General features: G+C 40.3%; 1 protein-coding gene across 1 annotated transcript in view; it reads right to left on the reverse strand.

Annotated features, from left to right (window-relative positions):
* Positions 1-14,350, reverse strand: part of LOC135904637 (NBAS subunit of NRZ tethering complex-like) — a 106,941-nt gene that overhangs the window by 33,983 nt on the left and 58,608 nt on the right. Inside the window, exons 36-41 of the mRNA XM_065435540.1 lie at positions 13,121-13,271; positions 10,157-10,317; positions 8,761-8,893; positions 5,916-6,048; positions 5,065-5,156; positions 1,186-1,341 (exon numbers count right to left, since the gene is read on the reverse strand). Coding sequence (XP_065291612.1) covers positions 1,186-1,341; positions 5,065-5,156; positions 5,916-6,048; positions 8,761-8,893; positions 10,157-10,317; positions 13,121-13,271 — 826 coding nt within the window. The remainder of the gene's footprint in view (positions 1-1,185; positions 1,342-5,064; positions 5,157-5,915; positions 6,049-8,760; positions 8,894-10,156; positions 10,318-13,120; positions 13,272-14,350) is intronic.

Here is a 14,350-nt window from a genome sequence, read left to right on the forward strand (position 1 = left end):
GTTCACTATTACCACGAAGCTCTTTCTCATCACCACTTAGCATTTGACAGGGCCACTGCTCGGCTGAAGTAGACACTGTGCTTTAACAATGTTCCTTGCAACCATATGAAGCCAACAGACAATGAAACCAGGGAAAGCATAGGTGAAATTAACTGTTATTATTGAAATTACCTGTTATTGACATTACCTGTTACCTGTTATTTATTGCATCAATAGATACTAAACGCTTAGCATACCTGTCACTAGTTCGCTCTATACCGGATTATGGAATAGTATGTCGGTTTCCCTTCCATAAACAGCACATAGCAAAATCGGAGAGCGTACAAAGGAAAGCAATTAGATTTGTTTTTAATAAGTATCGCCATCTTGACTCCCCCACAGAACTATTAAGGCAAGCTGAACTTCCCACTATACAAAATCGAGCTCGACTACTTTGTCTTAAGTTTCTTTTCCTTCTCCTTAATGGCAGTATGAAAATCAATGCGAGTGACTACTTACTACGGACAGATACATGTAGTTCTCAAACAAAACACAAAGCACTTAACAGAATACAGATTTCACCATGACATATTCAGGTACTCCTTTTTTTCCACATGCAATCCGTGAATGGAACATGTTGCCTGATGACGTTGTCACCTGCACATCGCTCGAAACATTTATCGCTAAGTTATCAAACTATGCTCTGTAGCTACGATCTGCACATGGGTGAGCTGCATCGTACAATGGCACTCTAATTACCTGCTAATACCTGCTGAATCTTGTCTCTTGCGCATTGCACATCCAATATATTTACATTTTATTTCTTTGTTCTTCTTCTGCGTGCTAAAGCTTCCAAAATGGCATTTACTACTATTTTTCCCCGCTCCTTTTATAGAAGTTGTAAAATGAATATAGAGTGCATATGTACTGCCTTGTTCACCCAAACTAATCTATGTCCGCGCCTACTTGAACTGTGTTCTCTTGAATATGTATCCTGCCCCATTCCTGCAACAGCCTCAAATGTGAGACTAGCAGTATGTTCAAATAAATAAATAAATAAATAAATAAATAAATAAATAAATAAATAAATAAATAAATAAATACTAGGGACTGGTCCTCTTTTCTCTATCTTCATTTGGCTATGCTACACCTCAGGTGATGCTGTTTTACCAAATGCAAGAAAATGTGTGGTACAGCATAGCACACCTCTTGTACCACCTGCTGGGCATCGAGGGAAAGCAGCCGATCTGTGTCGGCTGGATCGAGGGTGACGAGGACCAAGAGCGAAAAGAAGTAGGAAGCGACGCTCAGGACTACAGGCGTGCTTGGCAAGTTGAGGAAGAACTCTTCCACCTGGTCCAGCTGAAAGAGCACAGCATGTCTTGTAATAAGCACTTGATACCACAACAGGCTGGCATAGTATGATGATGCAATTAACCGCGAGATTTAAATCACATTGTGCATCAAAAGAAGCAAGGAATGCATATAACCCACGAAGGAGCAAGTACATAATACAGTACAGCAAAAATGTGCCACAGTTACTTCACCAACAGTAAAACCCCACACATAGAACACAGGAGTGACATTCCTGAGTGAATATGTGTTCATCCTACAGCAGAGGGTCCCAGTGTCACTAACAAATAAATCTGACAAATGCACTATTACAGACAGCATCAGCAGCTTCATCAGTGCTTTACACTACAAAGACTAGCAGTCACAAAAAAGCCAAATGGCTAAGTTCTTGCTAATAGTGCACCATGACATGGAATCTATGGAATCTTCAGCTCAGCTGCCGCTACTAGTTGCTGCTTCCAATATGCACGCCTTCTGTCCCAAACAAAACAATAGCATGCATTAATAATCCATTGTGTGCATTCATGCTTACATGAATGATGCATTTGTTGAAGTATGGTTTGCAGCTGCTTTGCCAGATAGCAAAAATTCTGATGTAGAGATCATTAATTCATTATTCTTGCTTCCTATAGCGGTTTATACTAATGGTACTTAACAATTTTTTAACAGCACAGAAAGGGTTGTCACAGCTAACCTCTTCTAGCGTGTTGTCAAGATTTCGTGACACACGTAAAATTGGAGATCATTTGAAGTTACCATTTGTGCGATACCAACTGTTTCACAGACAGCTGTAAGATGCAAGACGGTTCACTTGCCAAGTCTGAATTTGTTCAGTGCAAAAACATGCAAATATAAAGGCATTGTTTTCTGCTAGATACCCATTTCTGTTTTCTTTAAACTAGTCTACAAAGTTAACCTGAGCAGCAAATGGTGTGAAAGTAATTCTATATTTTCTCACCGTACATACAAATATTTATAACTGCAATTCCAATGTTCTTCAGGCAAAAAAATTCTGGCTATAAGAGGTTAATGCAAGCTGTGTATCTATTCATCACAACACTCAAAACTTTGTAAGCTGGAATGAGAGCGGCGCAATGAAACTACTACAGTCATGCCATAACGCTACACATGCCAGTGACAGCTTCAATGCTCATACACACAACTTACACTTGCACTAAATAAAGACCGCAGGTCCAAATTTTGCAATGACTTTTTCCTCTATTCATTCTTTTCCCCTTTAGTCACTGCTTGCACAGTTTATTGACTTCATCAAACTTTGAACAGCGTAGTGCATCGTAAAGAATAGAAGATAAGAGAAACAACTGTTATGGTATATGGCTCCTGACCACGTTAAGTCCTAATGCACGTAAAGTACTTGCAAGTTGAATTTCACTAATTTTCTTTTTTAATCACTGAAATTGCAATAAGAACATGGCAAAACACACTGCATGATGACAGAAGACATCGCTGTTCTGTTGCAGAGAAATGGCTATATCTTTTTAGGTGACACACACTTGCCATTGCCTTGGATTGGCGCTTCTTCCGGCTTAACCCTTTCCCTACCGTAAACGAACTGAGCTCGTCCACGCTGGAACAAGCACTTTTGCACTGCTGCAGTCAAGCTAACTTGATGAATTTTGTTTAGTTCTTTTTGGCTTCAACAGATGGCGCAGTAAAAAAATTAAAAACGCATTCAAAGCTTGCATTTTGGTCGAGTAACATTTTGACGCTCGTAACTGGGATTTAAAAATGGTGTTCTCCTCTATGCGTGTACCTGCCGGCAACGGCTCTGTTTTGGAAAAAAGGAAATAAACGTTGGTTTGCGGAAGATTTGTCAGACTCGGACAGTGAGGAAGTTCGATTTTCCTCCAAGAGTGGCAGTGACGATACTGAGCAGCCTATTTTCTGAGTCGTCAGATTCAGACAACGACAGTGTCTCAACGTGTCTGCAGTGGAAAAGGTTTGTTTTCACAGCCGCACTGGGCATAAAGGTACCTGTAACAGAGGACGGGAACAGCGCGCCATATTTTGAATTGTTTGTAACGAATGAACTAACAGATTTAATTCTCCTAGAAGCCAACCACTAACACGTATCTGGTGCAAGGAATGTGGACTAGCACTCTGCACTATTCCGTGCTTTGAAATGTACCACACCAAGCCTACAATTTAGGCATCTGACATCCCTTGCCACAGGCATGAGCCCCGCTTGTCACAGTATTGTTTTTGAATTTCCAAAGAGACGTTTTTTTTGCAATGAGAACTACAGCAAGTCAGACTCTCTCTGCTGTGCACTGCAGTGAAGCCAATCCTCTCACCATACTTTCAAAAGAATATTTTGCATGTATCTAATAAATAAAGTGCTTCTAAGGATATTTTTTGGTTGTATCAAAATGTGTAAAATTATTTAAGCAAATAAAGAAATCGGTATTTTCGTACTATTTTTGGCCTAAAACCTCAGTAGGGAAAGGGTTAAAGGGCCACAGGCCACATAGGACCAGGCCAGGCCACATAGCAAATTTTGGTTATACACTGGAAGTTATGTGCCCTCTTAGGAGTGTTCTGACACAAGAATTTTTTAAATTAATCTATTAATAGCAAAGATAGAAGTATCTGAAGTGCCACGAACCCATGATTTGAGGAGGTGAGCGTCATCGCCAACACAAGACGCTCTCTTCATTTGCCCCTTTCTAGGCCCCGCAAGCTACATTTCTTCCCTGCATTCTCCCATACTGGAGCCGGTATGTATTTTTGCTGAGTGGCGCCCTTCTGGTGATGGTCTCGCATGCAAGCTGTTGTATTTGTCCTGTTTCGTGCAGCAGATGATTTTGCGTGCTCTGGACGAGAGCACCTGATTGATAGTATAAGTCAGTGCCACAATCACAAGCACTGAGGCAGACTTGAGAGGATGAGCATGATTGCGGCGTTGTAACATGGTAGAAAATGACAAAGTTTTGCTCTCTGCGTGTGCTACTGCATGACATGGAAACAAGCAGACGAAACAGTAGAGTACATCTCTATTGCTATGGATGAAGTAAAACAATAAATTGCAGACATTCTGTTTGTATGCTTTATTATTTCTCTAAACTTTAGTTTGTCTACTGAAGCAACACATTAAACAAGTAAGTGATGTTGCCTTGAATAATTTCTGAAGTCACGTGTCCCTATGAGTAACGCCATAGTACTACCATGTACGTAGGCATGCTTGTGAGACAGACGTCGACTCTCTGGATGGGAGTGCAGTACCCACGACGAGAAGGGCAAATGGTGTTTGATTTGAAATTGAAGCTCTCTGCAGCACGTAGGAATGTGATACTTAGCAGACATGAGCGTTAGTTCACATTGTATGCACTGCTCATGTCAACTCAACATTGCCAGATCTTGTGAGGGGCTCTTTAAAGCTGCTTTAGACTGCCACAACAGATTCCTGACAAAGTCAGTCCTTTTATGATCAGGTTCGATTCCTGGCCACGGCAGCTACATTCTGAGGGCGGGTTGAATGCAAATACCCTTGTGTACCGTATCGTGCTCTGGTGCATGTTAAGGAATCACAAATGATCAGAATTAATCCAACGTCTCTCACTACAGTGTCGCTCAAAACCATGTGCATTGCTTTTGGGAGATTAAATACTACAACGTTGCAAAAGTGCAAAGTGAAAAGCATAAATGTGGCCCCGCATACTGAAACCTTCAAAGCTGTATAGACTGATATTGGCCCCAATGAAAGGCACTCACATGTTGCACACCAAACAAGCAGCACATTGCTAGAAGTGTGTCGTCTGGCAAAAGGCCCTTGGCTAAACCGAGCAGGATGGAGCTGCGGCTTTCTGAAAGACAGACAGTTGACAAGACCTGGATGCACTGGCTGTACCTGTCAAAAGTGTTGAAGTGCAACACCAACTGGCACAGGCTAAAAAGAAGGCAAGTTAAAATTGACAACACATTCTTTCATTTTTAACGTTCACCAAATATGGTGATCAATGCGCCCTTCTTATTGTGAGAGATACACTTTCAGAACTATAAAACTACCAAATAGCTGCAACTGGTGAAAGGTTTTACGATTACCCTTTACCTGTTTGCATTTCACGTTATGTTGCAGGGCGCAGACAGACCTTGCTCAGAAAACTTCCCAACCTCCAGGTTTAAGTGAAGGTATGATGGTTCCAGAAAGGTGAAAAGATGCGAGCACAAGTATAATGAGGACACCAGGACGAGGTTTAATCTCTGAGAAAACTTCAATGTTCTCTTTTGCAAGGTCTTATAGTCAATGTATTTTTTTTCATGCTAACCATAAATTCCCCTGCTTATAAAAACTTGTGCAAATTTTGGAGCAATGTGACAGTACAAGCAGATGGTACATACTAAGTTAGTTGGTCAGAAATTACTAATACAGAAAAGTAGTATACAACATATTCAATTTACATATCTTTGGTTTACCTAGTGAAAGCCGAACTTTACACAGTATTTACAGTTAACTATCAATTGACTTTCCCCTGGAACTCCAAAGCTACATGAAAGAAAAAGAATTTTTAAAAAGAGAGAAAAAGAAAACCGTATAATGCAAAGCTAAAAAGACAACATTTTACCATATGAGCACTGCGCAGAAGGTGACTTGTCATCAATGGCTTCCGCTATCATGGACGCCCTAAGAACATTGAAGAGATCCACCAACACAGGACTCCAGTTGGGGCTGTCTGATTTCTCATAGGACGGATTGTACTGTGAGAGAAAACAAGGCAAAATGAACACCATGTGTGATTTGTGTGCTCTCTACCACGCATAGTGAAAATGATGTTAATGTCCGCAATATTAAAACACAGCGCATTTCATAAATTCAAGCTGTGAGATTCAAGTACCCAACAAAACAGAGTTGTTAGCGGTAATATACAGACGATGGCAATGAGAGAGCAACAGGAGAAAAAGTACCGACCTCTATGAGCTAGCATTTGTAGGAAAAAAAAAAGTTTTTTTCATGACCATTCTTTTTTTAAAGGGATGCTATATAGCAATGCTGCGTTAGCGAAGTATTGCGAAGTATTGTTTTTCAGGACTCATATACTAACGTATGTATGGTGGGAAAAGGTTGGTTATTTACAGAAAGAATGAAGAGCAAGTTTCCCTGTCTTTAGTTTTGTGCTCAAACAGCAGCACAAGCCTGTTGATGTGACATCAAAATTTTTACAATATTTTCACATATTTAGGCCATTCTTTTTCACAAAACGTTCTCAGAACTTGCAAGGTTGAGTATTTAGTTCCTTTCATATGAAATGTAACCCTCGTTAACTGCTAAATTATTACAGTTGCGTGCCTCTACAATTAAATGACCTGTATAATGAAGGTATAATTTTGCCCTGGTTACATTGTGAGCTATGTGGTATGTGATCTTTACTATGAAATGACCTGTGCAACAAATGATTTTGGAGGTCCCAAGCACTTTGTTACAAAGGCGTTTGACTGCAACTTGTTCCGAGCAGGTGCTGTTCAAACCTCACAACATTGTGAAGCACTAACGAAGAAACTTACAGTTGGTTTTTCATTTTTGCAGCATTTCTGGACTTAACAAGATTTCGTGCATGGTAAGGCTGATGTTTCTGACATTCTGAAGTGCTATCTACCAATACAGCTGATTTTCACATACCTGTTTAGTGTCGCCTTTAAATAATGTGGTAAGAATTCACTGCACCTGGCAATAAAGCAGGTATATTTACTTTTCGAGTCTTTCTCAGATTCTATGAAGATGAGCATACGATTGCAAAAGAAACTGTTAGTGATTTGAAAGGGACGCTAAAGACAAATAACAACTTAAAAGGGCTTGAATGCGAGCTCATTGGTATGAATCCATCGAAGAAAACAGTGCTAAAAACACGGATGAGAAAGGAAGAAGCCAAGAAAGCACTCGTCCTACCTTCTTCGTTTCTTGTCTGTGTTTTTAGCGCTGTTTTCTTCGATGGAAAAGTCAGCGTGGACTAAAATACCATTCTGGAAACGTTGCAGTGCTTGTTTCACACCAGGAAAAAACTTAGTTCCATAGAAAATCGTGATTGAAAGGGTCCCATTTCTCTAGTGCAATTCAAATTGCCAGACATGGGCAAGGCAGCGCATCCCTGCATATGTCATCACTGCCCTTTACTGCCATCGGTGAGTAAAACAGCACCTAAAAGATCACATTACAACCTTTTGCGTAAATGCAAAGGCACAGCCGGAAGCAGAGCCAGGACATCACATGGACGCTGTATATTCTGTGGCTTGCAGTTAATATAAGCTTTGCAAACCATCAAAATCAGGGTAGCAACTACACGATACTGAAACTACCAAAACAAGAGAGCACGAGTGGTGCAGGGTCAAGTAAATACAAAACCTTTTGGCCACCAGTCAGTGTCATTGTCAAGAGTAACGTCTACCGGTTCTTTTTGCTATGAATCAAAGCAGGCAAGTAAGAGTTTCTTCCATTTTCTAATGCAATGCAACAATATTTTTATTATGCATGGGTGAATACTAGTGAGAGAATTATAGTGAGGCATTACAACATTATCGGGACAGTACTGGAATGTCCCGATAGTATCAAATCGTGTCCGACATTTGCCTAAATTTCTAGCTTACTAAAGCTCTGTTCTCAATACTATAGACATCTTAGCTGTCATTAATTAAAACTTAAGCTTGACTTGATATTTGCCTTTAGTGTTCCTTTAAAGATGTTTGCTTTGATAGCAGACTGTGCAATCTGAGATTCACAACTCCAGTGTCAGTGACATGTGTTGTTCACACAAGATTTAGATACAGTCGCAAGAGGCCATTGTCATACTCTTTTTCACTCAGCAATGGATGTTTGCAGAGAGCAATGAAAGATGTAACCTTTTTGGGAACTACATGCAGAACTGTACTAAGCAAGATAATGCTTCAAGATGCTTCCCACTAGATCTTCTGTACTGCAGAATCGCTTAATAAGTGCACTAGAAAAAGAGCAGAAATATAGGTGGCTGGTAGCTGCATCAGTATACAGGTTTACAGCAGCAAGTTTTCTTTCACCCTTTCTGACAGTAATGATTTATATGTACAATGAGTAACCTTTTGAGATGGCTGGGTACTTTTCCAGTAAACTGCACCTAAGAGCTTATTTTATTTCATGTGATTTTTTCTGAGGTGTTCAGGTGCCTGGTCCTAATTAGAGGATGCAACGAAGATCTGCAAAAGCTTCAAATATTTTAATCTGTTTTGCCACTGCTCCCTCGCATTGATGACGCTGAAGATGCAACCAAAACCAATATTAAAAACAAATGTTCAAAAGCACAAGCTGACACTTGAAGGAGATGCGACTGATATGTCATGCATACTCACATTTGAATGACAAAACTACAGGAACACACGTTCATCTTGCTTCTAAAGCAACAATAGAAAAGTGGATACCACCAACCAAGGCCTGAATTGCCATACCTTGCTCACATAAGCATCTCTGAAAACAGACTCGTAGATAGCGGGGACAGCAAACTGCTTGAGGTCGGAGTTAGAGCGCAACGTGGATGCAGTTCTCTGAACTGTCTTCTGGCGCTTGACATTGGTCAGATTCCTGCATGAAATCACTGCATCAATAGGCCTATATGCAAATGGGAGAAAAAAAAAACTAAGCATAGCGCTGCTTAAAAAAAAGAGAGAGAGACATGCTGGCATTGCAAGCTAAATAAATAATTAAAGCTGAAAATGCACTTGTTATGGTGGGAAACTTAATGAATGGCAACACATTACAAGTAAACAGTTATTGCCACAAGCAGCTTAGATATTGAGAGCTGTGGATTGTGCAAACAATACAGTCATTCAGTCCACACAAATGTATTTTGTGGTATCTGATCCATCGCGTCAGTATTTACCCTGTATGGCGATAATCATGGATACGTTACTTGCTTAATTATATACATACTACTTTTACCATGAAGTGCAACTGGTAACATGTGGGAAATGTGGGGGCAGAACAGCATTTAAGCAGGAAAATGGCCATAACAAAAGCCTCTTGCAACTCCATTAAAAGCCCATTGTTGACCTCAACTAATGCTTTCGAAGAAATAAAAAAATTAAACTTGTCAGCTCTACTTTTTTGAACACTGCAATATATGCCTGTCACCCACATATGTGTATCATTTCAATGTATAGCCCAAGGAAAGTAATTACTTCCATTATTCATTCTGAAACCAAATATTAGTGATGTGTTTTTGTAACAACGAAGTAAATTTATAAAGGTTTTCGTTCACAAGAGCCATTTATAAATGGACAGCCGTTTTAGCTAATGTACACATTATTTACTCCCGTTATTGCAGTTTACTATAGTACAGTGTTAATTAGAAACCTCTATAGTAAGGAAGAAGTATAACCAAAATAAAACACACATTTTCTAAATAAAATATTACAGTATCCCAATTCTGACATTTCAGGGCCTACGATGGTCCTTTGTTCACAATTTGCAAAATAAGATTAATGATTGATTCTGAAGCTTCAGGACCCATACAGATCCTTGGTTCACAAAAATACTGATTCTGAAATTTGGGGGCCCATATGAACAGGCCTCTTGTTCGCAATCACTGTGAAAAGAGGACCTCTATAGGCCTTGGAATGTCACATCAATAATTTGTGTTATTTGGCGAGTCTTCTTCTTTTTTTTTAATTATAAGATTTAATGGTTCCTGTCTCTACATCACAATCTGCAGTAAGAACTGCAGCGTGAATATAGACCTAGGTTTTTACTGGTTTATATAGGGACGAGAAGGAAAACAGTTGGAAACGTCTCACAATATGAGCAGTAACTGCAATCTAATATTGCCAGGTGATGACCAGCACACACCTTACGGTACTTTTCCAGAAGTCAGCACTGCCCAGGGTTGTCAGCATGGAGCGAGTTTTTCCTGCTGTGAAGCCTACGAAGCCCCAGGAATTTTCTTGGCTCCCATCTGACTTCACAGAGTCTCCGGAGCCCCATGAAGACACAACCTTGTTGTCGGGTATCTGTGCGTTTTTTCAATACAAAGCAACAATTAAAAGAGCAAGTTAATATTTTTTTCTCATAAAGCACTATTGGTACAAATGAATAGAATTTCGGGGCTTTATGTGCCAAAACCACGATTTGATTTTGAGGCTGGCCATAGCGGGGGGGGGGGGGGGGGGGGGGACTCCGGATTCATTTTGATCACCACGGCATTTTTAAAGTGCCCCCAATGCACGGGACACTGGCGTTTTTGGATTTTGCCCCCATCGAAATGCCGCCGCTGTGAATGGGATTTGTTCCTGTGACCTCGTGCTTAGCAGCGAAGCACCATAGCTACTAAGCTGCCACGGCAGGTCACCATTGACACAATGCTACCAAAAGTTCTTCTAGGGATGTCCACCATGCTAGGTGTATACACTGTTACAATGTTTGAGCAAAGAGACAAGTATTGTTTATATCAGTGATGAAAAACTTTCTGGCATTGTGAAAACACACTAATGTGCACCCATGCATGTACCCACACCACGCAGACAAAAAACAACAATGTAGTAACCAAAATGGAGAAAGTGTTAGTAAATACAATGTCACACTCAACAGCAATGCTACGTTAAATACTTAAATTTCTGTGTACTCTGGTCAATTACTTTAACAACCCAAGAATAATTGTAAACTTTACTTCACTCTTATACGTTAGCGTACAGGTCCTTTCCATATGGCTATTTAAAAGTGTTGTATTATTGCCAGGAAGCAATGTTTGTTACTGCTGAAAGAATACTTGCCTGGACAAACATTGTTGAGGATTCCTCTTACAGGTATTTACTGAGGAATCGTTTGCCTGTCTGATGTGGCAGAGCAGAATTTCAAAATAAATAACACAAGTGCATAAAGCTATGGGCCCAGTGGGTTCTCATCAAACATAAAAATAGTGACCTAACTTACCTAACAGAATACAGCAGAAAAAACTTAAGTTCTGCAAACTTTGTACTAGATATAGATGATGCAGAGATGAACACAGAATATGCACAGGCAAAAATACTCGAACAAAGACTACAGTCGAGCAATACCTTATGCTTATAGCTTAGGGCGTGCGAATACCGAATAGTAGGTTTTGAATAGGATATCGAATCGAATCAAGGAAAAAACGCCAAATATCAATATTATCAATATTATCAATATTAGAAGATTTTTCCCCCAAAATAATGCTTACAAATTTTGAGCAAGAAAACACGGTGCTGCACACACTCGGGAGTCCCCTAACATTGCAGAACAAGAATTTTTCAAGCTATCAATAATTTAGATACACAGAAATCAAGACATAGGATACAGTCTGCTCTTATTAAAGGGAACACAAATTAGTATGCCAGCATTGATTACAGCTCAGTTCTGGTACATGAAGATTTGCAAAATATATTTTTTTATCAGTAGTATTTCTGTTGAATAGAATTAGTCTGTTTTTCCCACTGAAACTAATTAATTAGTGGCATGCTGTTGTGCTCAATACCAATGAGGTTGTATTGAGTACAAATTAAACTCTCAGTTTAATAGTGGACAAGTGTTTTGCAGCAAGCTTTTATTCAATGCAGAGAATGTTTTGCTTTGCAGTTTATCTCCAAAATACAGAAGGGTTATCCCAACTCTAAGGCAGGGGGGCTATCATAAGGCCCATCCGCACAAGATACAAAAGGACTGTGCATCACATGACTGAATTACCGCTCTGTGCAAATCCGCACCGACGGTAAAGAGAAGGTGACGTCTGCGCCATTTCATTGCCAAGTTTGGCGCAATTTGCCACCGGTCGAAGATTCTGAAATCTGAAGGGTCACGACAAAGTCACCTGATGCTCGTGGAGGTGCAAATGTAAGTGACCTGCACAGTGCAGCCACCTAGTGGTGCAGAGCTCAACGAGGCAAATATCAAGAACACAATTATGCTGGTGCTGAAAATTTACACCAGCAACGAAGTATATCACATTTGTTTACTGCAATATCACCTCTGTATTTTTCTGGTTGGACTCTGCATCACCAGGTGGCACCACGGCACCAGCAGCTCATGTTTACACCCCTGCTTACCTGGCATTCGCCCATTTAGTGGAATACTGGAAACGCTAAAACTCTCTAAAGTCTGCTATCGTGTCAGCTGGGGTGGCCTCTCCGCTGTGCGTTAGCTTGTGCCGAAAATGAAGTGAAACGCTCACTTGGGTGGCATCGAGCACAAGGGGCTCAGCAAAGCTTGCAACATGTGGTACTGCTTGGGTCCCTACACCGTATATATCTACTGCATGCGAAACATGGACAGTTGTAAACATTTGGCAGAAAAATTCGAATAGCAAATGCTTGACTCACGATTTGAAATATTCGTACGTTCACTATTCTATTCGACTCGGTGATATTCGAGTAGTCTCACAGCCCTACTTATGGCCAATGTCAATCTAAGAATACAGAAGAAAATACACTGCTGTTCAACTCAAAACGAAATTCGTACAGGTGTGCCAGCCACTTGTATGTTAACTTATGCTCGTGATGCCATGGCACCAGTAAACTTCTTTCAATATCAGCATCTCCCAGCAACTATGTCTTCGAGCATGGAGAAACAGAGTAATGGTGCATAGAGACTGAACCTGCACTGAATGTTTAGATTTTCAACAAATATGGTGGATTCTTATCACATACAAACAATCCAAACTCATGCAGCAGGAGAGAGAACAATGGTTTTCACTCCTGTACTTTGTACTGAATTTATACGCTGCAGAGATGACATGCGAAACATGGACAGTTGTAAATCTTTGGTAGAGAGGTATGGCAGACGCAACTAGGTTGCTCTTACAGATTCTCTGTTGGCGCTGCTGGACAGCTCCTCCTGAGGAAGGTCTAGCTGTTGGTAGATCTCCTGCAGTTCCAGCATCTGAGTTGCCTTCAGCAGGTGGTCCACTGCAGTGTCCGGACAGTAGCAGAGGGAGAAAGCAAGGAGCTTCTGTCTGGACCATTTAAGTGAGAAGGCAAGAGAAAATGGGAGAGAGAGATTGACATACCTAATTTCAATCAATCAATCAATCAATCAATCAATCAATCAATCAATCAATCAATCAATCAATCAATCAATCAAATTGTTTATTTCTTGATATGCTAAATACAGCATTTACCATCTGGGCCCTTAGTGGTCATGGCTAGACATACCGTAAGTGCACGTATAGAGTCACGCAAGGTACTGAGAACCGAATGCGAGTGAAGCAATATATGCACACATAATAAATAAGTGCACTCAACTGTCATGCATACTCAACCGCACATTTATTGTTATAAGAGGCCACAATAATGGAGTTGATTAATAACATTTATTGTTAAGAGGCCAAATAATGGTGTTGTACAACACCATTATTTTAATGCAGTGCATGCAAATAAAACATAAGGCAAGAAGCGTTGCGTACACATCACTTGATGAGAATAGACATGTAACAAATGAGGAAAAAAAACAGAACTTGAAAAGTTTTTTTTTAGGAAGACTTGGAAGTGTAATGATGTAAGCAATGAGAGGTAAGGCAAAAGGCAGGCAACTGTCACGTAAAGCTTTTAAGCAGTAAAATAGCCTATGCTCAGAACAGAACAGTACACAGTACACGCCGCATATTTCCATGTGTAACACTTTAAGTCCGGGCGGCTTTCAATGGCAAAAGTTGTGACCTCATATTAGTGCTCAAAACTGCACTCATAAGCATATGAAACACAATTTTCAAGCACCACTACAACATGAGTATTCTGTGGCAAAAGAAACAGCAACAACAAAAACATGTCAGTGGCTGTGGACTTGATCTCACACATAGGTACAGACAGTGTTAAAGTTTGCCGACATGTGATCTGAGGAAACAAATCTCTGTGCAGTTTGTCACAGTATCCAGTAAAAATGAACAGTGCTATGTTTGTCACTGCAGTGGAACCTCACTTATTCAACCTACAAGGTGATCGGAAATTTATCAGAATAAAAGATAGCTTGAACTAAATGGGCCCTTATGAATACAACACACAATCGCCTCATACCACAGCGTGTAGTGCCATATGC

Source organism: Dermacentor albipictus, chromosome 1, assembly GCF_038994185.2.
Source record: "Dermacentor albipictus isolate Rhodes 1998 colony chromosome 1, USDA_Dalb.pri_finalv2, whole genome shotgun sequence".
NCBI classification, from domain to species: domain Eukaryota; kingdom Metazoa; phylum Arthropoda; class Arachnida; order Ixodida; family Ixodidae; genus Dermacentor; species Dermacentor albipictus.